Source organism: Eublepharis macularius, chromosome 17 (genome assembly GCF_028583425.1).
Source record: "Eublepharis macularius isolate TG4126 chromosome 17, MPM_Emac_v1.0, whole genome shotgun sequence".
In the NCBI taxonomy this organism is placed as follows: domain Eukaryota; kingdom Metazoa; phylum Chordata; class Lepidosauria; order Squamata; family Eublepharidae; genus Eublepharis; species Eublepharis macularius.
The window spans coordinates 6264387-6289214 of NC_072806.1; the positions used below are offsets into that span (position 1 = coordinate 6264387).

The 24828-nt window shown below is 47.0% G+C and overlaps 2 protein-coding genes across 5 annotated transcripts in view; one reads left to right on the plus strand and one right to left on the minus strand.

The window, feature by feature from the left end:
• The window catches only part of PIK3CD (phosphatidylinositol-4,5-bisphosphate 3-kinase catalytic subunit delta), a 36459-nt gene extending 20452 nt beyond the window's left edge, over positions 1-16007 (plus strand). Inside the window, exons 10-23 of the mRNA XM_055001955.1 lie at positions 985-1115; positions 1421-1480; positions 2055-2222; positions 3375-3496; positions 4800-4943; positions 5232-5331; positions 6200-6378; positions 7094-7203; positions 7972-8050; positions 9835-10002; positions 11558-11681; positions 12134-12279; positions 12693-12825; positions 13952-16007. Coding sequence (XP_054857930.1) covers positions 985-1115; positions 1421-1480; positions 2055-2222; positions 3375-3496; positions 4800-4943; positions 5232-5331; positions 6200-6378; positions 7094-7203; positions 7972-8050; positions 9835-10002; positions 11558-11681; positions 12134-12279; positions 12693-12825; positions 13952-14089 — 1802 coding nt within the window. The 3' untranslated portion in view covers positions 14090-16007. The remainder of the gene's footprint in view (positions 1-984; positions 1116-1420; positions 1481-2054; positions 2223-3374; positions 3497-4799; positions 4944-5231; positions 5332-6199; positions 6379-7093; positions 7204-7971; positions 8051-9834; positions 10003-11557; positions 11682-12133; positions 12280-12692; positions 12826-13951) is intronic.
• A 1101-nt stretch (positions 16008-17108) lies between these two features.
• Positions 17109-24828, minus strand: part of CLSTN1 (calsyntenin 1) — a 64096-nt gene continuing 56376 nt past the window's right edge. For all 4 annotated transcript variants that reach the window (XM_055001207.1, XM_055001205.1, XM_055001206.1 and 1 more), the window contains 5 exons: positions 24415-24585; positions 23315-23460; positions 21744-21882; positions 20651-20835; positions 17109-19815 (listed from right to left, as the gene is read on the minus strand). In XM_055001207.1, coding sequence (XP_054857182.1) covers positions 19618-19815; positions 20651-20835; positions 21744-21882; positions 23315-23460; positions 24415-24585 — 839 coding nt within the window. In that variant the 3' untranslated portion in view covers positions 17109-19617. The remainder of the gene's footprint in view (positions 19816-20650; positions 20836-21743; positions 21883-23314; positions 23461-24414; positions 24586-24828) is intronic.

Consider the following 24828-nt stretch of genomic DNA (forward strand, 5'->3'; position numbering starts at 1 on the left):
AGCTAGCTTGGAAGAATACATAAAGCTATCTTATTCTGAGTCGGACCTGTAATCTATCAAGGCCAACATTGTCTACTCTGGCAAGCAGTTTTCCAGGGACTCCAGCGGAGACCTTTCACATTGCTATTACCTGATCCTTTGAACTAGAAAATTGATCCCCGGAACTTTCTGCATGCAAAGCAGATGCTCTACCGCTGGGCCATAGCTTCGCCCCCCTCCCACCCAGAGGAATAATAGTTGTTGCACACTAATGTAGTAGTTAAAGTCTTAAACCTCAATTCAAATCCTTCACTCAGTCATTAAATTTGAGCTGCTTGCAGTTGTTTATCCTAGCCTGCTTCACAGAGTTGGTGTGTGGATGACAGAGGAGGGAAGAACTGTACTTGCCACCCTGAGTTACTCAGAGAAAGGGATGTATTAACAATGTAAGATAGACTGCTTCTGAATAGGGAGGCTCCATTTAGCAAATGGCTGTTGACAAATCTCTTCCCTGCGAATTTGTTCCAAGCTGGGTTATCCTGAACCCTAGAAATGAATGAGGTCTTCTTTTCCTTCTGATTTAGATAGCTCTGGGGTGCCAAACTAGTGGTCTTCAGGTCAAGTTTAGCCCGCGAAACTGTTTGGCACTTCTTCCCATGTCTCACTCAGATTGCATCTTTAATAAATGCAATAACTCCATTAAAATGAAACCACAGGTAAAATGAGAAGTGGCATAAAATCTAATGGGCCCACCTCAATGGATGAGAAAGCACCACTTGAAATCCAGTAACGTGGTGATGTGCAACAGCTTAAAAAAACGCAAAAACCTAAAAGAGGTGTGGGGAAAAAGATGATGTGTGGATTTGTTTCTCAGACGGGAGAAGCAAAATTGAACTGGAGACCTTGCAAAATGTGATGTCAACTTGAATGTAATTCAAGATACGTTCTGTGGCCACCAGGTGGCACCAGCTTCATTACAGATTCTAAGTGTGCTTCGATTTCCAGATGAGAAAGATGAGTTGCTGAACCCTATGGGTACTGTCCAGACCAACCCCAACACGGAGAGTGCAGCAGCTCTGATCATCCGCTTCCCTACCGTTGCATTCTGTCCCGTGTACTATCCATGCCTTGAACAGGTAAGAAGGCAGCTGCCTCGGTAGAATCTTGTCCGCTTTCTCGGGAGGCTAATATGCAGTCTAGCAATTCCGTTTAGTTGCCAGTTAAAACTTCCAAATCTGCCCAATAAAGGGAGCACTTGTGTCGTGTTTATTAGGGTCCTCGGGATCTCCCGTTTACACGTGCTGGGAAAGAACTTTCTCTAGCAGCCAATCAGAGCCGAGGATATTGAACAAGATGGACCAATGGCCTGACTCCGTATAAATAATGCAGCGTTCTATATTCCTGTGCCATCCTTATAAGTTCTGCTCTTTATGTGTTCCAGGTGCTGGAAGAGGGAAGAAAAGCACTGTGTCCCCGTTACATGGTAGAGGATCCAGATGAGGTAAGGAGGGAACGGATCACAACCCTTTGGAGACTCGTTTTGTGCATCTCTCTTCCTTCCTTCCTTGCCCTAGGTCTTGACAAATTTTCTTCAGCTTTATGATCTACCCCCAAAATAAGGGAGCCAGATTTATTTTTCAGCTTTCAGGGTTTTATATTAGTGACCAATACTTGCTCATTGTTGCTGCCACAAAACCTAATCCTAAACTCTTCACTGTTTCTTGTCATTAAAAAAAAGCTGTAACAAAAGTGTTGTACTGTATAAAATATGGGGTAAACTTGGTTGTCATCACAACAAAAAGCTAACCTCTATTCCTCACCAAAATAAACTTCATACTTCTATTAAGAATCACCAAGAAGTACTTGCAATAAATGCTGAAAATAATAGGCACCACAATGAAATTTCTAGGTGCCATGGCGCCCTAGTGCCTGGGATTTGTTGAGCCTTGCCTTATCCATAATCTAGAATTCCCACACCAGCTTGGCGCACCCCATTAAAAGCCTTACTCTGTTCTTCCTGCTGTTCCCAGGCTCACTCGATTTCTTTATTTCTCCTCTTCTTTCCGCATGTATAGAAGCAGCAGCTGAAGGAGATCTTGGAGCGCAGATCCCACGTGGAGCTCTATGAGCATGAGAAGGACTTGGTCTGGAAGATGAGATACCAGATCCGGGACCAGTATCCAGGAGCCTTGGCAAAGTTGCTGGTTGTAACCAAGTGGAACAAACATGAAGATGTAGCTCAGGTGAGGGGTTGGAGGGAGTCTTGGTTATGATCTCTGAAGCAAAACCGCTTGCCCAACGGTTTTCAAGTTAAACCTTTGCATCCGCAAGAACTTGACACTTGGTTTAGAAAGAATAGCGCACAATTGCAGAATTTATACAAGCCCAACTGCTGTATTTAAGTTTGGGGTATATATATATTAATGCCATCACCTGTTATTTAGTAATCCCAAAATTCTGGAAGGAAGGCATCCTTATTCATGGCGCGAGATGCAGCACTCAGGAAAACTGGAGACAGAAGAGTTTGTTTTTCTAGATAGTTAATGCAAAAGATGTGGGCAGCCGTGTTGGTCTGCAGTAGAACGGCAGGATTTGAGTCCAGTGGCACCTTGGAGACCATCAAGATTTTCAGAGAGTAAGCTTTCGAGAGTCACAGCTCCATTCTTCAGAAACAAAGAAGGAAGCTGTGACTCTTGAAACCTTACACTCTGAAAATCTTGGTCACTGAGGTGCCACTGGACTCAAATCCTGCTGTTTTTCTAGAGGGGGAAATGGCTTGAATGAGGAACTGCCTCTCATGAAATACATGGACATCTCATTCTCAGCTCCAATAAACAGGTTTGTGCAGTGTTTGGACAGGGGCAAAGTCATGAGATAAAAGAAGTTATCTTAATTACACTGTGGGAAGCGAATCCTATTTCAAACTGCTTTCAACTTTTAAAAATCTTAGTCGGTGTGAAGCAGTAGCCGCCTTTGGCAGGGATGGGGACAAATGAATGGAGTTATGGGGAACAGGACTATCAATGGCCACGGACCATGTAAGCAAACAAAACCTCCACATTCAGGAGCAGTATACCACTGAGTATCAGATGCTAGGGAGAAACAACTCGGAAGGATTGTTGGCTTCAGTGCTCCGCTTGCAAGCTGTCAAGAGGCTGCTGGAAATTGGGAGAGCCTAGGTCTGGATGGACTTCTGGTCTGATCCGGCTAGGGTTGTTTAGTACCACAGATTTAGTGGCAGCAGGATCAGGGCATGTTTGCATACCTGGCTTAAGAGCCTACTCAACTCAAGAGTGTATGAGTGTCTTGACTGTGCCTCCCCGTTTACTTCTGCAGGGGGGATTAGCCCCTTGGGGCCGGGCCGGGCCTCATCCATCCTTCTCTTTCCCTCGCAGATGATCCACTTGCTGCAAACCTGGCCAGAGCTGCCAGTCCTCAATGCTCTAGAGCTGCTGGATTTCTGCTTCCCAGACTGCCATGTGGGCGCCTTCACCGTTAACTCCCTGAAAAAGCTGACGTGAGTTGGTTTGGGAGCAGCCGGGTGGAGGGGCAGACTGCCGCATCGTCAGCCAACTGACAGAGAGATGAGATTTGGGGTTTGGCGCAGCGTTTGCGGTTTAGTAACTGTTAAGCTTGAAACCTGGGGAGAGGGATCATTGTGACAGAAGCATAGGTAGTGCTAGAGACAGGGCTGTATTATTCCTAAGGCTGACTAGGCCGAAGCCTAGATCAGGGCCGTTTTATTCCTGACTAGGCCGAAGCCTAGGGGCCCCGCAGGGACGAGGGGCTTGTCAATTTTTTTTTGCTGAGGCACACCCCCATATAAATTACAATTGATTCTCTTATATAACCTCTATTAAGAAGATAATTAACTGCTTCCTTACTGAAGTGAAACAAATTGTCTCTTATATTAAAACAATTATCCATAAATTATATATTTTCAAATAAATAATAAAAAAATGTATTCACTTCAAAATATTACAGTATTGAACAATTATACCCCCAGAATGTGCTTTCCTGAAGAGTTCTACTTGCGCAATTAAAATACTTCAAAAATTGGGAACAGAATTCTTCAGGAGACCCTCAGAATGGATCTAGGGCTATGTACTGTGGTCTAGGACCTACCGTACCAGGGTCAGGCTGTCAGCTGTAGTGGGGTGAAAGACTGAAGTGCCGGGGCGGGGGGGCAAATACCTGAAAGCCTAGGGGCCCGGCCATGGGTTAATGCAGCCCTGGCTAGAGAAGCAAGCGATAGACGTTGTTGACGATGATGATAAAAGCAGAGTTTCCTTGCTGGCTCAAACCGCTGGCCTATCTAGTTCAGCATCCTGCTTCTGATAGGAGCAAATTGGATATCCCCAAAAGGCTAGCCTCAGAGGCTCAGAGGCCCAAGTCTTTCCCTTTTGGTTTTTCCTCCAGTAACTGGTATTCAGAGGTATACGCCTCCTGAACATGGAGGTTCCATTCAGCAGCAACTGCTAATTCTCCCTGAATTTGTCTAACCCTCTTTGGAAGCCATCAGAATTATTCCATCACTACATCAGTGACTTCCAAAAATGAATGATATGCAAGTGGGAAGAAGTAAATCTTCCTTGCCCCTTTAGCAAGCACTGTGGCCCTAATCCAGATAGTCCCTGCTGGTTTTGCTCTTAAATGACACATTTAGTTGTGCTTTCGGATCTCCAGGCAATGTGTGCAGCTTGGGCTTTAGTTGGGCGGTGAAATCCAGTAATGGGAATTGATGGCTCCAATGGTAATTGATGGCTCCAGTAATGGCAATTGATGGCTGGGGGGAATGATTCCTTCACTTCCCTCCCCAGGGATGATGAATTGTTCCAGTATTTGCTGCAGCTGGTCCAGGTGCTGAAGTACGAATCCTATTTGGAGTGTGAATTAGTCAAGTTCCTATTGGACAGAGCCTTATCGAATCGCAAAATAGGGCACTTTCTCTTCTGGCATCTCAGGTATGGAGGGACCTTGGGGGGAAACTTTTTTTCACAATCAACTGAAACGAGTTTTCCAGCCTGATTGACTGACCAGGTTGCCACACAAGGAAACCTGGTAACTCGTTTTTTGAAGCAGGGCTTCTTGCAAAATTTGGGTCTCCAGTGGCAGGGGTTCAGGGCAGGAAGGGCAAATTCCTTCAAAAATTGATCTGTGAAGTCTTTCCCTTTTTCTCTCGGTAACTCTTTGGATCCTGCCCCACAGTGCCAGCTGTCCTTGAACTCTAATTTGTTTTCTTCCCCTCTTAGATCAGAAATGCACGTCCCTTCCGTTGCCTTGAGGTTTGGCCTGATCCTGGAAGCCTACTGCCGAGGCAGCACCCATCACATGAAAGCTCTGATGAAACAGGTAGGATGGGGCAAGGTTCTCCCATCTCATGTTCTTGGAACGAAGAGGGATTGACGGACAGGTCCTCTACCATGAATAGATGAATACCGCACCCTTGGCCAGTGAACAAAATAAGCTTCTAATCACATCTTTTGCATAATGTAATCTGTTGGTGATGGTCAAACACGGACACATCTGCTAATGCTCAGGGCAAACTGGGATGTTGTTCTTACTTGTTATGTTAGACCATATTATGGGAGTTCAGCTAGGATGAGTGTGAGAGAATGCTTGGACTTCTGCTCGAGGCAGGGGGCGCTATCCAGAAAACGTCATTCTTATGTTGCTTTCTTTCTGAAACTTAGGAGGTCTGTTTCTGGTTGAGCATGGTGGGGGGGGCAGTCTTGGTGCTCTTTCTTCCCTCCTCTTGTGTGTGGCTTCATAATGGAAGGCTGTCTTTCTGGAAAGCCATAGTTTGGTGCCATGCCTGAATCACACCAGCCAGTCACACATTCTCAGCCTAATCTACCTGACAGGGTTGTTGTAAAGATAAAATGGAGGAGAGGAGAATGTTGTAAGATGGAGTAAAAATGAAGTAAGTAAATAAACCAATCAAGCACAAACTCTGGCTTGCCGCCTTCCCTCCAAGTCAGGATTTAAAATTCTGGTTTAATTTGGGTTCCGAATCAGGCTGGAGGGGGGGGGGATCGCAGACCAGACTCTGTAATTTGAACATGAAGTCTCTTTAGTTGCAGAGGCAAATGGAGAAGAAACACACAACCCTGATCTCCCTGCCGTGTTGGAGAACTCTGTGCGCTGCCCAGGGCTCTTGGAAGGCTAGGAAAGCAAGTCAATGGATAGCTCTTTTTAAAAAATCTCTTTTTGGATCCAGGGCGAAGCCCTCCACAAGATGAGGGCCTTGAACGACATCATCAAGACGAGTGCCCAGAAGAATCCCAAACCCCAGACCAAGGAGTTCATGCATACCTGTCTGCGGCAAGAGACTTACCTGGAGGCGCTTTCCAACCTCCAGTCCCCTTTGAACCCCAGCATCATCCTGTCAAAAGTCAGGTAAGGCGGACAGTTGTCTTGGACCAGAGAGGGCTGCTCACAATGGCCAAAGAAGTTTCCAAGCAATGCGACTCTGATGAGCGGAGGTTATCGGCAACCTGTTGATTTAATACCCCCTTCAGAGAAAGTTTCTAGTGCTCAATGTTACCAACAGTGGTTTGAAATGTCAGCAGACAGAAGTGAGAGAGCAGGGTATGAAAGTTTTCTAGAGGGCAGAGAGTGAATTTAATACCAGCCCTTCTGGATCCAGAGCAGAGAGTTATCTAGTCCAGCATCATGTTTCCAGAACTGGTTAGTGGGGGCCTCCAAGAAGCCCTCAAGCAGGGCATGAACTGTCTGTCCCCTGGCAGTCCAGAGGTATCCTGCCAATGAACACGGAGGGTGAAATTAGTTATTGTGGTTAATAGATGTTGGTAGAGATCACCTCCTCCTTTAGCAATTTGTCTCATATGTAATTTGAGTGCCTTACCTATGGTTTCTCCTGGAACTAGCAAACCCAGAACCAATAACTGTATTTACAGACATACACTTTTGCTTAATTTCATAAAGTCTGAAACCATTTCTCATGGTAGGTATTCCTAGCAACAAAATTTTACTTTTTTCAAGTACCTTTTTTTGGCCAGCTATCAGCAAGGTCTTGGGATGAGGACTAGAAACTTGAGTTTCTTCTCTTGAACTGAAAAGGCTACTCTCCTTTTATTTTGTGTGACTCCAGTGTGGACCTTTGCACTTTCATGGACTCCAAGATGAAGCCCCTATGGATTGTCTTTAACAATGAAGAAATAGGGGGTACCAACGTGGGCATCATTTTCAAGAATGGAGACGGTAAGAAGGCCACCCAGTTCCCTGCATTGGAGTTGGAGTTGAGAAGGGCTTAGAAATTACTTTTGAATTTCAGCAGCCCGTATTTCCAAGAGTACGAGTGATCCTCCTGATTTTATTAGAGGCTGTTAGAACTGAGAGGACCACTGGAGCCAGTTTGGTGTAGTGGTTAAGAGTGACAGGACTTTTATCTGGAGAGGCAGATTTTATTCCCCACTCCTCCGCTTGAATCACAGCTCTTTCAGAGCTCTCTCAGCCCCACCCACCTCACAGGGTGATTGTCATGAGGATAATAATGGCATACTTTGTAAACCGCTTTGAGTGGGCGTTAAGTTGTCCTGAAGGGAGGTATATAAATCAAATGTTGTTGTTAGTCTGGCTGGACACGAAGTAGCTTCATATGTGGATCCAATCTAAAAGCAGCTGTGGTTTGAAAAAATGTGGCTTAGCGATAGAGCACATACTTTGAATGCAGAAGGCTCCGCATGCGATCCCTGAGAATAGACAGATCTTAGAAAAGAGCCCTTCCTGCCTGAGACCCTGGACAGATGCTGCCAGTCAGAAGACAAGGCCAAGCTCGAGGGACCAGCGGTGTGGCTTGAGATAAGGGCGAGATTGTGAGTGTGCCCTCTTGTGGTTGGATAAAGGACATGTTGCACCAAAACTCATCAGCCGAGTCCATGAAGAGGGAGAAACTGAGGCGTGGGAACAAGACGGGGAAGATGATGACAAAATGTATATTTTTAAAAAACTGCCTTTCTCAATTTTCAGATCTCCGCCAGGACATGTTGACCCTGCAGATGATTCATCTGATGGACATTTTGTGGAAGAAAGAGGGCCTCGATTTGAGGTGAGGCATTCAGTTGCAAAAGGGGGGCAGCCCCTAGAAAACCTGGGATCAAATCCAGCCTCTGAGGGATGTTACAAGATGCTCTATGGGAAGGGGGCGTTGCTGGTTTGTGATTTACCGAAAGGCGTATTCAGGGCTCAGGGCATGGTGGAGGGTGCCTGTCGCAGAGCTCTTCACCAGCCCCCCACAATGGCCTTCCAAGAAAACTTGTAAAAAGTCCAGTAGCACCTTTAAGACGATGCATCTGATGAAGAGAGCTGTGGTTCTCAAAAGCTTATGCTGCAATAAAGTTGGTTAGTCTTAAAGGTACTACTGGATTTTTTACTATTTTGCAACTACAAACTAACATGGCTTACTTCTCTGGATCTATGACCAAGAAAACTTGTCACCAATAAGGACATGATAACAATCAGAACAAGTCTTTATTTACTAGCATGGTGAAAAGGTCCTTAAAAAGCTGCTTCCTGAGAGCATAACCTTTTTTTTTAAAGGTGCCTGCTTAAAAAACAGAAAACCGATCTATGACAAAATGACTGATTTACTGGGGTGAGGGATTGACCACCAAACCTCAAAGAAGAGTTTCATTCCTGCACCCCCGCCCCCATAATACCTTTTCCATCCAATTCTAGCAGCTTCATCAAGGAATGATAATCGGCCATCTCCCTGGGAGATCTTTTGGCTCACCTCATCTTGATGTTTCCTTCCCATCTCCCAATTGAAATCGAATATGGAAAAACTAGTTTCCTAGCTGTTTAGCCTACTTGTGTGTGTTATGTGCCATCAAGTCGCCTCCGATCTATTGCGACCCTATGAATGAAAGACCTCCAAAATGTCCTATCATTAACAGACTTGCTCAGATCCTGCAAACTGGAGGATGTGGCTTTTTTACTGAGTCAAGCCATCTCATTTTAGGTCTTCCTCTTTTCCTACTGCCTTCCATTTTCCTAGCATTATTCACTTTTCCAGAGAATCTTGTCTTCTCATGATGTGACCAAAGTACCTAGAGAGAGAGATAGCACACCTCAAACACAACAGAGATTAAATATCCTCCCTGAATGCTATAAATGCGATGAAGAGACTGAAAGCAGCTTCCCCATAGGGTGGAGAAATGGGTGGCAAACACGGGCTTGCTGTTGTGTAATGTGTGAATCTGCCCCGTACAGTGTGTGGCTTATTTTACTTCAAAGACCTTTCTGAGATTGACATGGCAGCTGACCAGTTTGTGTTTCTTTCTCTTCTCTTGTATTTGTCTTTTCTAAATACCAACTTGATGCCATCAGATTGCCTGCTTTTAAGTGATTATTTTAATCCTATGCTTCTGCTATCTATGCTTTCTGTGTGGATTTTTGCTGCTGTTATAAAATTTAATTTTAAAATGGCAAAGACTTTGCTAGTTTTGACTAGTTCTATGGGAAGGTCTGTTATGATTTTGGTTTTACTGTAGATCTCCGTGAGAACCGTAATAACTGGCTGAATGCATGGTATAAATAAAAAGTGGTGAGAGTGGATTTTGTTTTGTGTGTTCTGCAAATCTCTTTCTCTCATACCCATCTAACAAATGACTCTGCAGTGGAACAGTTGATGACACGATAGCTTGCTTGTTTCTGGGCATGTACAGAGTCTGTCTCCCCCTTCCATTCATGAATGACTGTAGCTACATGTGGGATTGAAGGGGAAGTGGACCTGCAGTTCTAGGATGGGATGTCCAAGGAAGGTTAAGTGGCAGCGCTCCCTCTTTATTATGTAAACATAATCCAAGTGCATCTTTACGCTCTCCTCCAAAGGATGTCCCCATACGGCTGCCTCTCTACCGGAGACAAGACAGGGCTGATTGAAGTGATCATGCACTCGGACACCATTGCCAACATCCAGCTCAACAAGAGCAACATGGCGGCCACCGCTGCCTTCAACAAGGATGCCTTACTGAACTGGCTGAAATCCAAGAATCCTGGGTAGGTTTTGTGGCTCTGCTCTTTTTTGGCTTTCTTGATTTGCAAGGCTCTTGCCGGCATCCTCTTTCCTCACCCAACTGGCCACGTTTGGTGATGGTGGAAAGTGCTGTCAAGTCATAGCTGACTTATGGTGACCTCTTCTGGGGTTTTCAACAGAGGTGGTTTACCATAGCCTGCCTCTGCAACCCTGGTCTTCTTTGGAGGCCTCCCATTCAATAACTAACCAATCCTGGTTAGCTTCCAAGATCCTGCTTAGCTTCCAAGATTTGACGAGATCGAGCATGTCTGGGCAACTGATGTCAGGGGTTGGCCACATTTACCTTCACAATATACTATGGCTTACGAACCCTGGTTAGTTGTCATGTCCAAATTCAGGCAGCCTAACAGATTGAGGTTTCTTGGTGGACATCAAACTCAGGCTTCTGAACTGGAGTTTTTTTTTAAAAACTAGCTAGTTTGTTAACTGTAGGTTATATTAAATGTGGCTTATTCTGAAGTCTGAATTCACAAACTGCAGCTTCATAAGAATCCTAGCTACAAAGAGCCGTTTAGAGAGGATATTGGACTTTCTGGGTGGATACACATAAATTGGAATTTGTTGTTTCTGTCTGGGTGCTGACACAAAGTTTGTCACAGAAACTGATTTAAACAAGCCCTGGTTCGTTGTGACATCTGAATGCAGTAGCGTTGCTTCTCTGGATCCAGCCTTGGCGAAGGAGAACTACTGCTGTCGTTAACTATGTTTCTCACTGAGACTCAAGGTGGATTATAAAATATGAACAAAGCAGACTTTCTGCAGCCAGTCTCAAATTACTTACCTTTTGAAGTGATAAAGCACATCCTGTGAGATGTCTTGGGCATTTCAGCTTTGTTTTGATCGGCAATAATGGTACAGAAGGGCCCAAAACACTGAAATTTCTATGTTAAGTTCTGGAACGGTCTGCTGCAATTATTGTGTCTCCGGCACAGATGGCTTTAAAGGCCAGTGGATAGCTGTCATAGGCTGATTCCGCACATGGTGAATAATGCACTTTCAATGCACTTTATCAATAGTTTGAGGTGGATTTTTTGTTTCGCACACAAAAAAATCCGTTTCAAATGATCTATAAAGAGGATTGGAAGTGCATTATCCTGCGTATGCGGAACCACTCATAGTAGAGCTCTGTGAATTAGACGAGTTTATGGACATCTACCATGCCAGCTGAATGGAACCTCCATGTTCTGAAGAGATAAACTGCTCTGAATACAAGAGGCTGGGATGCAGCTTCTAGAAGAAGGGTGTGGCCTCCAGGTTTGCTTTGTTGGTTTCCTGGAGGCATCTAGCTGGTTGGTGGAAGAAACGGGATGCTCTTAAATGACAAGTATGTGGAAAGGGAGAGAAAGTTTTAGTTTAGGTCAGGGCCAGAAGATAGGGGGAAGGCTTTCCCAAAGAATTTGAGGAGGCTTTGTGCAGTAAAACCCATTGCAAGGTGATGTCTGCTTGGCAGTTACTACTTAACTGGCAGGCTGGGTAGATCTCTAAATTTTTCTTCTGCGGGGTTTTTCCTCTGTGCAGCGATGCGCTGGAACATGCCATCGAAGAGTTCACGCTGTCATGCGCTGGCTACTGTGTGGCCACATATGTACTGGGGATCGGCGACCGCCACAGCGACAATATCATGATCCGAGAGAACGGCCAGGTATGGACCACTTGCACATGCAGTAATCAATAGCTGCCTTTTGCTAGGGTTATGTAGAAATTCAAGTAATAAGAATGAAAAAGCACATTTCTGGCTGTTACGATCGCAGACCGAGATGCTTGAAAACATGCCTGATAGAATCCCGAACTCCAAAGTGGGTGAATAAGATAGCTACCATTACGGGTGCTTCATTTTAAAAAAATCCTTGCTAGCCTTTTTGACTATGGAAGAGCTAGGTGCATCATTTATTCCACTGATTTTAAAGTAATTAAGACACAATATAGATTAAACTGTGCCTGCTTAATTTATCGGGTGTTTATTTTAAGTATAGAACCTGGATTGTTCGTGCTTAGCTAGTCCCTCAGAACTGAAGCCTCAAGGTGTATTTTGGCTGGACACAGAAGAGCCTTAACCTTCCTTCCCCCCCGCCCTCCCATGCCCTCCCTCTCCAGCTGTTCCATATTGATTTTGGTCACTTTCTGGGCAACTTCAAGACCAAATTTGGAATCAACCGTGAACGAGTCCCTTTCATCTTGACTTACGACTTTGTCCATGTGATCCAGCAAGGGAAAACGAACAACAGTGAGAAATTTGAACGGTGAGGATCGCTGGGCGATTGATTTTCTTCCTTCCTGAAGAGCAGGGTTTGTATTTGGGGAGCAGGCGTGGAAAGGCCAGAGGACCGGGCAGGGGACTGAGATTTGAGTACAAAATCTGTGTAATGACTCGATTGGAACATCACCTCAAACGAGAGCTTACATCAGAAGTGAGCAAATCCTGGCCTGGGGGGGGGCGGGATACATCTGGCTCTTGAGCTGCTTCATTTGTTCAGCGCTCCACAGCACAGGCCTGCAGGAGACACGGACGGTGGCTCCCTGCCTTGTGCATGAAACAATTCCCCCATCTCCGGCTCAGATGCAGCTGGAACACTGCAGTGTCTCGGATGGTCCTGCGGCAGGCAGCTGCCTCCTGCCCTCGTTGAGTTCATATTCTTCCCTCTCTGCCAAACAGCTTCCGAGGCTACTGTGAGCAGGCGTACATGATCCTCCGCTGCCACGGCCTCCTCTTCCTGCATCTCTTTGCACTGATGAAAGCAGCCGGCCTGCCAGAACTCAGCTGCTCCAAAGACATCCAATACCTCAAGGTGAGAGAGGGGTGGGTGGGTGGGTAACAACTCCCATGTCCTAAAGCTGAGCTTCTGGAGGGGAGGCATTCATCCCCTAATTTCTCATCTACTGGAGTGGAGGCTTTGGAATCCTGTTGTCCACATTTTATGAGCTATTGGCTACATGCAGATCTAGGTTTTGGGGTGTGTGGAGTGGGGTGGGATACTCAAGGCAGCTAACAGGCAGTGACCAGACCCGGAGCACTTAAGAACGTTTGGCATCCTACGGGAAGACCCAAGTTAGATTTTCCATTAAGCCTGTGAAATTCTCTGGGCGACTTCATTCCAGTCACCCTCTTTCAGCCACAGGGTGGTGTTGCGGGGGCTGGGGCCACAATGGGATAATCCCGCAGGCAGGGATCCAATAGCCCGCCCTGGAGAACTTCTGCTTTGTATTATTACTACTACTACTACTACATTTCTAATCCGCTCTTCCCACGAACGGGATCAGAGCGGAAAACAACATATATAAAATGCATAAACATGTTAATTTAAAACCAGATAAAAGCATCAATAAATATGTAATACAATTTCTAAGAGAGAGCAGCACACATATTGCGCCACCCAAAGAGCAATTCGTGGGGCCGGATGGCCAACGACTAGATGTTAACAGAACAGGGGGTAACATCCTCCCCCCCCCCCCGGCGTATCCCTGGCATCTTTGGTTAAAAAGAAAAGGGAGGCAGGTGAACCTACTTGGTTGACAACATTCCCGGGTGCTGGGGTCAGTCGTGGGAAACAGAATGGGGCAGGAGATGGGTGTGATCCCGCAGTTAAAACTTTGTGCTCTTGTGTGTGCAGGAGGGGAGCAGTAGAGAAAGAGACAGGGAGGGCTGGCTGTACAATGAGAGAAGCTAAAAATGCTGGTGGCAGTTTTGCAGGAACATGAGCCGCTGCCTCCGTCTTACCCATATCTCTAGCCCTGCCTGCCGCCCTTCTCCAGGGTAGCTAACACTCCCCAGCTGAAGCAAAGGAGGTCAGTGGCTTAGTTGGGGGATTCTTAACATGCCCCACCCTTGGGTTCCATGATGGACCCACAGTAGCGGGATGCTCACAGCAGCAGCCTTTCACCATGACCCTGACATCCCCTCTTCCCATCCCCCAGGACTCACTGGCTCTAGGGAAAGCAGACGAAGAAGCAAGGAAGCAATTCCACCTCAAGTTCAACGAGGCCCTGCGAGAGAGTTGGAAGACCAAGGTGAATTGGCTGGCACACAACGTCTCCAAGGACAACAGGCAGTAGGGCCGCTGCAGTGAGAAACGGGATCCCCACCTCCTCTACTCGCTCCAAGCGAGTCCGAGGCAGAGCTGTCGCCTGTAGCAGCGAGCACCATGGCTGCATCATCCAGCCCCCAGGCACTGCAAAGGCGAGGTGGAAAGTCTTACTGTCCGGCCTATTCCTTGTGGCCCTGGCAGGGGGGCATTTTGCATTCAGTCAGAGCCCACTAACAGAATGGCAAATGATCTTCCTGGCTGCAAGGAAAGCTGCCTGTGCAACTGGTTAGCACAATTCTGTAGCAGCGTAGGACTCTGTGTTTGTGCGTGTGTGTAAAATAAGCACCTGTTCGCTGGTTGAACAGAACCCTTCAGCAAGGAGGGCTGCCTCAAAAAAAGAGCTGAGCTCTTTAGGAAAAGTTTAGAGGTGTTGTCCTTCTGTTTGTTCTCAGAAATGCACTCTGCTTTTGTATGCTAGGACCTCAAGGATCCCCGTAAGAAAAATACTGTTCAAGGCCAATGCTGTGCAGAAGCAAGGCAGATTGCCTTTGAACTGCATGGGTATCGGAAGGATTCATGTGTTCAGGAGACCTAAAAAAACCCCTAATATCCTAGTGAAGCCCAGTTTCTTCCCTGTTCTCTCCTGACTGCTTTGGACTTCACTGGGAGAAGAAAAGGGTCCCCTCCCCCTGTTTAGCATCAGGCTGCCATTGATCTGTTTTAATGCTATCATGCGCTTCTAGTAAAAGATGGCCAGAGCGGCTTCTCTTGCCTGTTTGGTAACTCAGTTGGCGGTCCTTTTAGATAAGGTAACCAGCAAGGCGCTTGAATTTTCTGAGTCAGGATGCTAAGTTACCTGGTGCCTCAGCCTTGGAGGGGACAGCTGAGCTTATTCTACTTTTGAAAAAAAAACTTCACATGGTTCTGTTCCTGAACCCCAAATGCTATACCCTGACTGCTTCTTGAACGAATGGCATTTTACCCCTCTTGTGGCTCTGGGACTTTGGCCAGTTTTGGCCAAAGCAAAAGGAGTGATGCTTTCTTCTCCTGCAGTCCCCCATAAATGGTCAGGTTGGTTTTTTTTCCCTACAGCCATGGCTGTAGTTGCTGAGTATGGCAACCAGTGGACACATGGGACAAAATACTTGTGTGCGACACCAAGGCCTGCTGGTTGCAATGCTACAAGGACCAGTGTATATAAGTTGTTTCTCTACAGCAAGCATGGAGCACTTCCAACCCTTTAGGCGAACCCCTCAGACCAAGAACTGTAGTTTCATAACGGGGTGGAGAACACTGGGAGAGGGCCCCATCTGGCCAGTGTTTCTTCTACAGGGTGGAGTTGGGAACTAACTACAGGAGTTAGAACTGGTTTACAGGCTGGGTCTCTGACTGGACCCCGAAAACATTCTCTAAGATTCAGCCCAGCATGATCTCTTTCTTGCAGGTCTGAAAAGACTAACAGTGCAATCCTATGCAGAGTTACACAAGTCTAAGCCCATTGATTTCAGTCACTCTGCATAGGATTGCACTGTAAGTCTTGGTGCTCCATGTTTTAAGAGCAAATAGTTACAGCTCAGCTCCCAGGGAAGCGTGCGAAGTTTCTGCACATTTTTTTAAAAAAATTCCACCCTACAACTTTGCATCCATCCCCGGACAAAAGAAAGAGGACATTATCCCAAGCTGGAGAGAGACTTCACAGGGAAGATCAAAACTATCACCCATTCCTGCCTCCAGCAATATTATATGGTCAGAATCAATGTAATTTTATATACTCTCGTAACTGTAAAGAAATAACTACTGTGGTACTACCTGTGAGTCAGTTCTGCATTTCTTTGTTTTGTTCACGATGTTGGTGTTTAAGCCGCATCATTGCTTTTCTAAAGAAAAAAATGTTTACATTCTACTCCAAGTGCTTCTTGGAGTTAAAATAAAAGCAGTTTTGTTAAGTTCTGTTGCAGTCATTGTCTGCCTGGTGGTATATGACCGAATCCGTTCTGGATTTTGCAAAGAGGCAAGGAGAAGAGCTGCTGAACAAGGGAAGCAGGTGGACTTTCACCTAAGCCTTCAGAAGTCCGATTCCTCTGGCCTGAGCCAGAAGTTCTTACATGGTTGCTGCAAGGGTAGGATAGGGCAGGATAGCTATGGCTACTCTTATAGAGCAGGTGGCCTTGGGTAAGCCACTCCTCTCAGCCCAGCTCTCCAGCTGTACTGTGGGGATAACACTGACTTTGTCCACTGCTCCAAGTGGAGCACAATTCTGTCTAAATGAGCAGTATACAAGTGCAGTTGTTATTATAATTATTGCTACTATTATTAACATATGCATGCTGCAGTACTTCGTTCTGTTGCTAGGCGGCGCTATTTGCAGTTTCTCAGTTGCATGAGCTTTTATAGGCAACTGAGTGTCTCTCAACACAAGATGATTCGGCGCATGTTCCTCAAGTGTAGGGAGATGCAATGTTAGCCAGGAAGCGTAGTATTAAAAGACGGATACATGAACTATAGAAGGGTAGTTTAAAAAGACAGAAGTAGTGATCACTGCTCAGAGGGTTTGTTAATTTCATCTTTGCATCCCCAAAGGCTCTGTCAATTTCACCTCTCTAGTCTAAAACTGTGTGGAATCGCAACCAGAGGGCAGCGAGGAATGGAAATGGGCTGGAGCTGCCTTCCAGAACCGGCCTTGGACCTGGAGAGGTTATAATGGGCTGAAGTTTCCCTTCTGGCATTTCACAGCCCCGTCACACAGCTCCAGTGTATAGCAAAGCCTTTGCCCTGCCGCCAGCTCTGTCTTTTTAAACTACCCTTCCCAGCTAACATTGCATCTCCCAACAGGTGTTCTTCGTGTCTTGCGTAGACAGACTCGGAGAAACAGCAAAAAAGCAGCACTCCATGACAACAGGTTTTGGTAACCAATTAAACCAGCTAGTAATTGCTCACCCTTGGTTTCTTTAAACTGCTCAGCAGAAACACACTGGTTAATTTAGTTGAACAGAGTTACTTAATCTTCAGTTCGCTTCCTTAGAAGGATTATAGCACAACAGTCAAGGTTTAGAACCAGAAATTTATTGTAGCTCAGACTTTCCAAACTCAACCTATTTACCAATATACACATCTGAAATGTTAGACCCATAATGGCTACAAACGGCATCAGAAAAAAGTTTACAACCTTTCAGCGTTAGCATTTTAAGAGAGAGAGACTCATGATCAAGTTTACAGTCTTAAAAATACAGCCGCTACAGTGATGGCATAATGGAAGGGGTTAAAAATCTTCCACACAATGACACTGAAACACAGGACAACTCGGACATAAGTTAAAAGTTTTCCCAGGTTTAAATCTAGCAGTTTTGATACCATGTAAAAGTAACTGAGACTGGCTTTTCCCTGCCCATTTAAAAAATTCTAAATGTTTTTTTTTTTACATTAAAAAAAGGTTATGCTGATTTGTGTGGGTTAAACCTTGCCTGCCTTCAAACCAATCCTCTATTGTAAAAGGCACTCCAGAGACCAGATTTTCATCCACAGAAACCCAAGAACTAGGCTGCTTGATAGAAGGGCAGAGGGGGAAAAAAAAGAAACAAAGGAAATAGCTTAGTTTCCAAAGGATCCAAGAAATGTCTGTAATCCCTTCCAACTGCCTGACTTTGGGAACAGCAAGAATCCAAGGGCTTTTACCGGCTTCCCTGTGAGTGATTCTGGAGCCCAAAAAGCAAAAGGCCAGTCTGGCAGACAAGAGCACCCACACTTAAAGATGCCCCACGTAACATCAGCCAGACAGAATTCAGCTTACCCCCCGTCAGCGACCCAGCGGAGGAGCGCCTAAGCAGTGCTGTGCTTAAAATCAAGGTTTTCTCTGTAGTTGAAGATCACCATCATCCCCCCCCCCCCCAATAATCATAATCGACCAGAAAGCAACAAAACCGGAGCCTCTCTCACAGGAGAGTTCACACAGAGGAGAACACAGCTCGCCTTCCGAAAAGCCTAGCACTCACCCCCTGCAAATGGGGTCATAACTCGCTTTTCACCTCCTTTGGGCTCTCTGGTCCTCTCCAAGCCCCAGTGAGGTTTTGTCTGAGGCGGCCTCACCCCACTCCAAACCTTGTGGTCTTGGAACCTCAGTAAGTGGATCTGCAAGGTCATCTTGGATCATTTATTCTTTGATTTCACTAGGAAGGACCTATGGCCGTTGTGTAAACAAACAAAAAAAGAGCTCAGGACACCCATATCCGAAGTACAAGGAGCTACAGGGAATGACACAGAGTGTTTCAAACAGGAATGATGCCAGTAACCAGGCCCAAGCCTGCCGGGCCTTCTCCCCAAACTGCATTCACCTGTCTAGAATAGTAGCCAAGGCAAAACACAAACCATGCAGGGCCCTTCTGCCTCCTTCATTACAGGAGACAGAGCCACCCCTGTGGCAGCTGCGACTGTGAAATCGGGAAGCCCCGGCTTCTCCACACGTGCAAAAAGAACAGACCTGCCATCCTCATTGGAGGTTAGCTGCCTCCCTCTCCCTACAAGCCAAATGCACAAAGAACCCACGGCTGAAATGGCAAAAGCCAGGGCAGCTGGTCCCACCCCACCTCTCCCCGAGAAAGGTTCGTGGAAAAGACCTTTGCAGTTTTGCTGACAAGTTTTGCCCCTGAAATAAAATTAAGAAAGGGGAGAACCCATCAACAGAGCTGGACGAGAGTGGAGTTGGTAGCGGAGTCCGATAGCCACCGCATCATCACTTAATTCTTCTAATTCACTAAATTAACCTTGACCCCAGGAAAAAAGCTTACTTCTATATCATGCTGTGTGACTTTTTTATTTATTTCTTTTTTTTTTTTAAACCTTACCATGGTTTTATCCCCTCCCTCCCCGTTTTCACTACCACGAAGGACATAATTACATAATTCCAATATATTTACAAAATATTAAAAAGTCTTGTTAATCTTCTACATATTAACCTCATTCTGCCACTTTACACATGCACTAGAAGGTGGAAAGGTGAGAACAGACTTTAAAAGATTCACGGGGATGAAGTGAGCGGCAAAAAAAAAAGGGGGGGGAGGAAAAAATAAAAACGCCCCTGCCCCCAAGTTACTTTTCATCAACGAACAGTCCTGGAATTGTTTTCTCCAAGAAAGCATGAGAAGAGGAACAAAGCTGGGAAATGCCTCCCCTACACCCCACCCCCCAAATAAAAATGTAAAAAGCCAGACAGTCTTGCCTGTGTGTTTGTTACAGAGTCTCTTAAAACAAGATGAGGTGAGGAGAGAGTGCACACAAGGCAATTCCTTGCAGAATAAAAAAAAAACACCCCCGCCCATCCAGTCACTGTGGGATAAAGAAGAGGGAGGAGCAGCGAGCTAGATTTCTAGAGACAGAGCTTTCGGGGAAGCTAGGCAGGAAAGAGAGAGAGAGAGAGACATGGTGAGAGTCGGGGTGCACTGGTTGACTCTACAGGCCCAAGCGATTTGCTTACGCCATTGATCCTCGGGAGCGATGGAGTGGGTTGTTGTGGAGTCTTCTGGAAGAGAAGGACAAGATAGGCGGCTGTGGGAACGGCTGGGATCAATAGGTGAGCGTGGAATCGTCCCACTCGAGCTGTTGCTGCCGACTGACGTTCTGCTGGTCCTCTTCCTGCTCGCCCTCCTCCTCTTCGCTGCTTTCCGACTCCGCGCTGGTGATGTCATCCTCTTCCTCACCGTCTTCGCTCTCCTCCTCCTCCTCTTCCTCCTCCTCCTCGCTGCTGTGCTGGTCCTCGTACGTCTGGTATATCGGAGGGATGTGTTAGAAGGATTCCTCTTTAAAGCTCTGCCTGATTCCCTATCTATGACTTTTGTTTCCAGGGATACCCTCCCTCCCTCCCTCCTTCAGGACAGTGTTTTGGGAGCAGGGATGGGGGGGGGGCTCCTGGGTGAGGTGCCCAGGGCCCTCCTCCCTCCTGGCGACTCCACCCGGGCTCACTCCCCACTGCTGCCCAGAGGGCAAGGGGAATGAGCTGGCGGCGGCAGCAGCAAAGAGAAGCAGCAATGCCAGGGGGATGGTTACAAAGGTTCGCTGCGGCCTCTTTGCTAGTCCACGGGTCTTGCTCATCAATGCCGACCCTGGCCCATAAGATGGGGCTCACCAACAATCATTCTCCAGAGAGCTGGATGACCGAAACTCCCCCTTTCTCTTTCCCCCTTGCTAGAAAGAGGCAATTCGGACAGCTCTGGCCAGGACAAAGGGTCAAGGAACAACTACTAAATCATGGGGGAAGGGGAGATGTGCTAACGGAGCGGAAACTAGCAATGCACGCTGCTTGCACAAGCATCCTAGAAACCTAGACCCTTTCCCCGAGCTACGCGTTTCAATCTGCAACAGCTACTCCGGAGAGGAACCACCAAGTGATCGTAGCGGGATGTTAAAGTAAAACCGGTAGCAACTATGAGCAGCAGCAGGGGGGAAAGACGGAGGACTGGACCAGTCCTAGATGTTCTGCAGGCAGGATGGAATCTATAGGACATTAGTTCAGGGACAGGGCCAAGGGCAGCCCCACCTGGCACACTGAGGACTAGCGCCGTTTACCATAAACTGAGAAGGAAACACACTCATGCCTTACCTCCATAGGGTTAACTGTAATGGTCAGAGCAGAATCGTCCCAGTCCATCTCGTTCTCCTTCCCAGAATCCTGGTCTCGCATCGTTCGCTGGTGGGCAGCTCGGATGCGGAACACTCCCAGAATGATCATGAAGACCAAGAAGCTGACGCAGACCACGATCACAACCGTGGCCGTACTTGGGACCACTAGGAGAGGCAGAGAAAGATCAATACACTCACATGGTGGTCACAGCAAGCCATGCGGGACCTGCAAAGGAGGGAGCTCCAAGCAACGTGTTTCAGGTGGCCCTTTATGCAAGTCTTGGGGAAGTTTAGCGTGGTTTCCCCAGGATCACTCAGACCCCTTCGGAGAATTACGCCCAGGAAGCTCTTAACTACCAAAACACGGGCTGAGCCGCATTCCACAGGGCTGCAGCAATAACCACGCTGTGCAGGCCTGCTTTTGTCCCCTAATCTGCTCCTTGCAATCTCTGAAACGCAGCAAGTTCCAAATCGCTTTGCTTCAAGATAAATCGTCTGTTTCTCAGACCAAGAGAAAGCCAGCAGGGTGCAGTGGTCTAGCTATTCCTCAACGGCCGCCCGCACCACCAACACCTAACAGCCTTCAGCTTTTTGCCCAAAAAGTCTGCCAGCCTTCTCTTACCCATGGTCCGTCTCAGGTGCGGCAAGAAAACAAGACAGCTTGCACTCTGGAGTGGGAGAATGGGAGTTGGAGGTGGGTGCTTGAGACCTAGGAGGGCCTCCAACTCCAGGGAAAATCCAGACACCTTTCAGCCAAAGGGAAAGTAGCACCTCAAACCCACCCCTGCCTTTGAGCCTCCTTTGAAACCAAAAGTGTGTGTGGGGAGGAAGCGACTTGTTCCCCGGAGGCCGAGGAGAAACAGGCTGCCTCTCCTCCATGATAAGAAATCCAGCCAGGTAATTTCAGCCTCACATGCCCTCCACACTCTCCCAGACACTAAGTGCAACTCAGACACAATTTGTTGCAATGCAGCCACCTCTGGGAAGGGAGCCAAAGAGATGCCGATTCTCATTAGCCAGGAGCATCTCAGTCTGAAGGGAAGGAAGGGACCGAAGGAAGGTCAAGTCCTTACCTGAAAACCCAGGGTGCGGATTAGCCAGGTTGTGGCCAGAGAGGTCAACAAAGGAATGGTGGACAGGCTGGACAAACTGAGGCTGGGCAGCCATGTGGCTGGCATGGTCCACAGGGTTGGCCGTATGGATGACGTTCACCTGGCAGACAGAGGTGTGGGCAGGAGAGAATGAGAGAAACAGGAAGTAAAAACTCTTAACAAGAGCTGAGCGAGTTAGCAAGAAGCTGCCCCAATTCTCTGCAAATTGCATTTGATTGCAAGTCTTTGGGCAGAGCCAGTTTCCATTTTTTGTGCAGCTCCTAGTAGTCTGGGGAGCCTCAGTGGTTAGTTTTATCCAGTTTTTTCTGAGAAAAGAGGTGGTGGAACTCAAGACCGCACAATGACGTCACTTTGGGTCAGCTGGAACAAGAGGGGAGTTTTTTAAAGTTTAAATCGCTCTCAGTGAAAATGGTCACATGACCTGTGCCCCCCCCCCCCGATCTCCAGACAGAGGGGAGTTTAGATTGCCCTCCGTGAGGGCAATCTAAACTCCCCTCTGTCTGGAGATCAGGGGGCGGGGCCACAGGCCATGTGACCATTTTTAAGAGGTGCCGGAACTCCGTTCTACCACGTTCCCGCTGAAAAAAACCCCCTGGTTTTATCTGTCCTATGCTGGATAGGTTGGAGAGGCCTGAGAAATGACTGAGCACAGCTGCTTCGATCTTGCAAGCTATTCGGTGTCCTCAAGAGAAGGCACCAACAGAGTGCCGCCAGCTAACAGCTGTGCCAAGATCTACCAGAGACTCAGCTGGCTGCCCTTCATCAACTTTGCTACCAGGAAGACTCAAATGGAGGAGAAGAGAGCTTATCGGAAATGTTCTCCAATTTATTTTCATCTATCCTATCAGAAAATGTTCGAACTGCTAAATATTTTTCCCACTTAACAGTTCCAAAATACCGATGTTCTTTCATGTTACTCAGATGCAATGCGTTACCTTCTTCTGAGATGAAGAGCCGTTTTAGTAGAATTCCCCCTAAGAAGCGCTATTGTATCCATTGTACGGATCAAGCTGATTCAATTGCCCATATCCTTCTTAACTGCCCGTTACAACTTACTCCACAATCAATATATTACTCCCTGGACTGAACATCTACAGAATATTTCTGAACAACAGAAACTAAAGATTAAAAAATGTACATATGATCTAGCCATATTTATCTATGTAGTTATAAATTACTTATAAAATACTTGACATATGGCTTGTAGACTGTTAAGTTACAGGGAAAGGAAAGAAAGCAAGGTTTGCTACCAGGGAGACCAGGGGCTAGAGCTCTGTGGCAGAGCCCTGGTTTTGCACCTGGAAGATCCCAAATTCAATCCCGGGCTCTGCCAGCTGAATCTCAGGAAGTAACTGCTGGGAACAGACCTTTCCCTGAGAACCTAGGGAGCCACTGCCAGTCTCAGCGAACCACACTAGACTATTGGGACCAACAACTGGACCCTGTGTAAGGGGTGGATTCCTATGCCCCACTCCACTCAAGCTCACTCTCAGCAAGCCCGGCCATTCATTCCTCAAGATCTGCTGACGTACCTCCACTTTGAACTCATTGCTGACGTAACGGCCATTGAGCTCCGAACAGACCAATTTAAACTTCCGGTCAAACAGAGCCACGGCGTGCCAGTTGCGGTAGCGTATCAGATGCAGAACCTCTTCATAGCTGGCCATTGTGTCGACCCCTAAAGGGAGAGCAATGCAGCTGCTGTCAGGGGCAAGGAAGGATTGGGATAGGGCCGCTACTCTATCACCCCTCCCGACCCGTAAATGCTAGCCTGAAGGCCTTCAAAGTTGTTCTATGTGGCTCACTTAAGAGAGTCTGAATCGAAGAAAACAGGTATTTGATTTGCTCTTGCTCAAAATTTGTGTTGGAGGCTGTTACTTACTTTAAAGGAGACACCGAATGTTAGAGAAGGCACCAACATTCGTTGGGGTACCTCCCAAGCCTGAGCTAGAAAAAGATTACCTCTTGGTGAGAAAGTGAGAGCTCCCAATAAAGAGACTCCTCGAGGCTCAGCTGCAGAGATAGCCAAGCAATACACGATTTGGCTCAGACCTTCTTTGGGAGTTAACTGTCCAGAGCAGAAAGAGGCTCTAGGGACTTCTGGGGGAAATCTCCCACTTCCTCATGTCAGGACATGAACCAAGCATCTGTGGCTGGCAGGGGGCTTCATGCTGACTCCAACGATACGTCCCACCTGAATAGGCTCTTGGAACCAAATAAAACTCAACAGCCCGGTTTACAGATTAGTGCTGCCACGCCAGAGGACCGGAGACTTGTGCCAGTGCCTGCCCCACAGCTGGCGATTCCTCCAGCCTTTAAGGTGTAGAAAGCTTTCAAGTCTTAAAGAAGTATTTATTCTCTGGGCTCAGATAGGATCTACCCAACTCAAAACGTTTTATTTAGAATCAGAGTGATGGCTGGTTCAATAATAAAAAGGTCCGCATTTAGAATCCCAGAAGCATTCCAAGAACTCTGTTATCAAGTACGAGACACATGTGGAGCTTACCACCTTGATCCTAAATGAAGATTACTTGGGATCAAATGCCAAGAAAAATACATTTTGGAGCTCTCTGGTTACCACGGGGTCTTTGCTGGGATCACAAGCACACCGAAGGCAGAGCGTTATAGTCACCCGTAATGATCACGCCGAGGTTGGAACTGCTCATCTCCATTCCCTTCTGCTGCAGCCGGACCAGATCCACCTCCAGGCTCTCCTGCTCTTGGTTCAGCTCCTCCCCTACGACGGTCACCTCACAGGTGTCCAGGTTGTGCATGATCTCTTCGGACACCAAAGATTCTTGGACTGCAAACAAACACAGGCGCACAGAGGTCAGGAAGGTGGGGGCGGTGGGAAAGGATGCAACAGAAACAAGAAAGCCTGCACACCTTTGCCAGACAGGCGGCTCAACCGCTTCCACGTTTTTTTCCGGAAAACTAGAAAATGAGTTTAACCAACAGGCCTCTGTGTTTCCATGTAGCATCTCCTACCCTTCCTCCACCCTTCACCGTCCACTCCGTCACCCCTGCCCCCACAGGAGCCATGTCA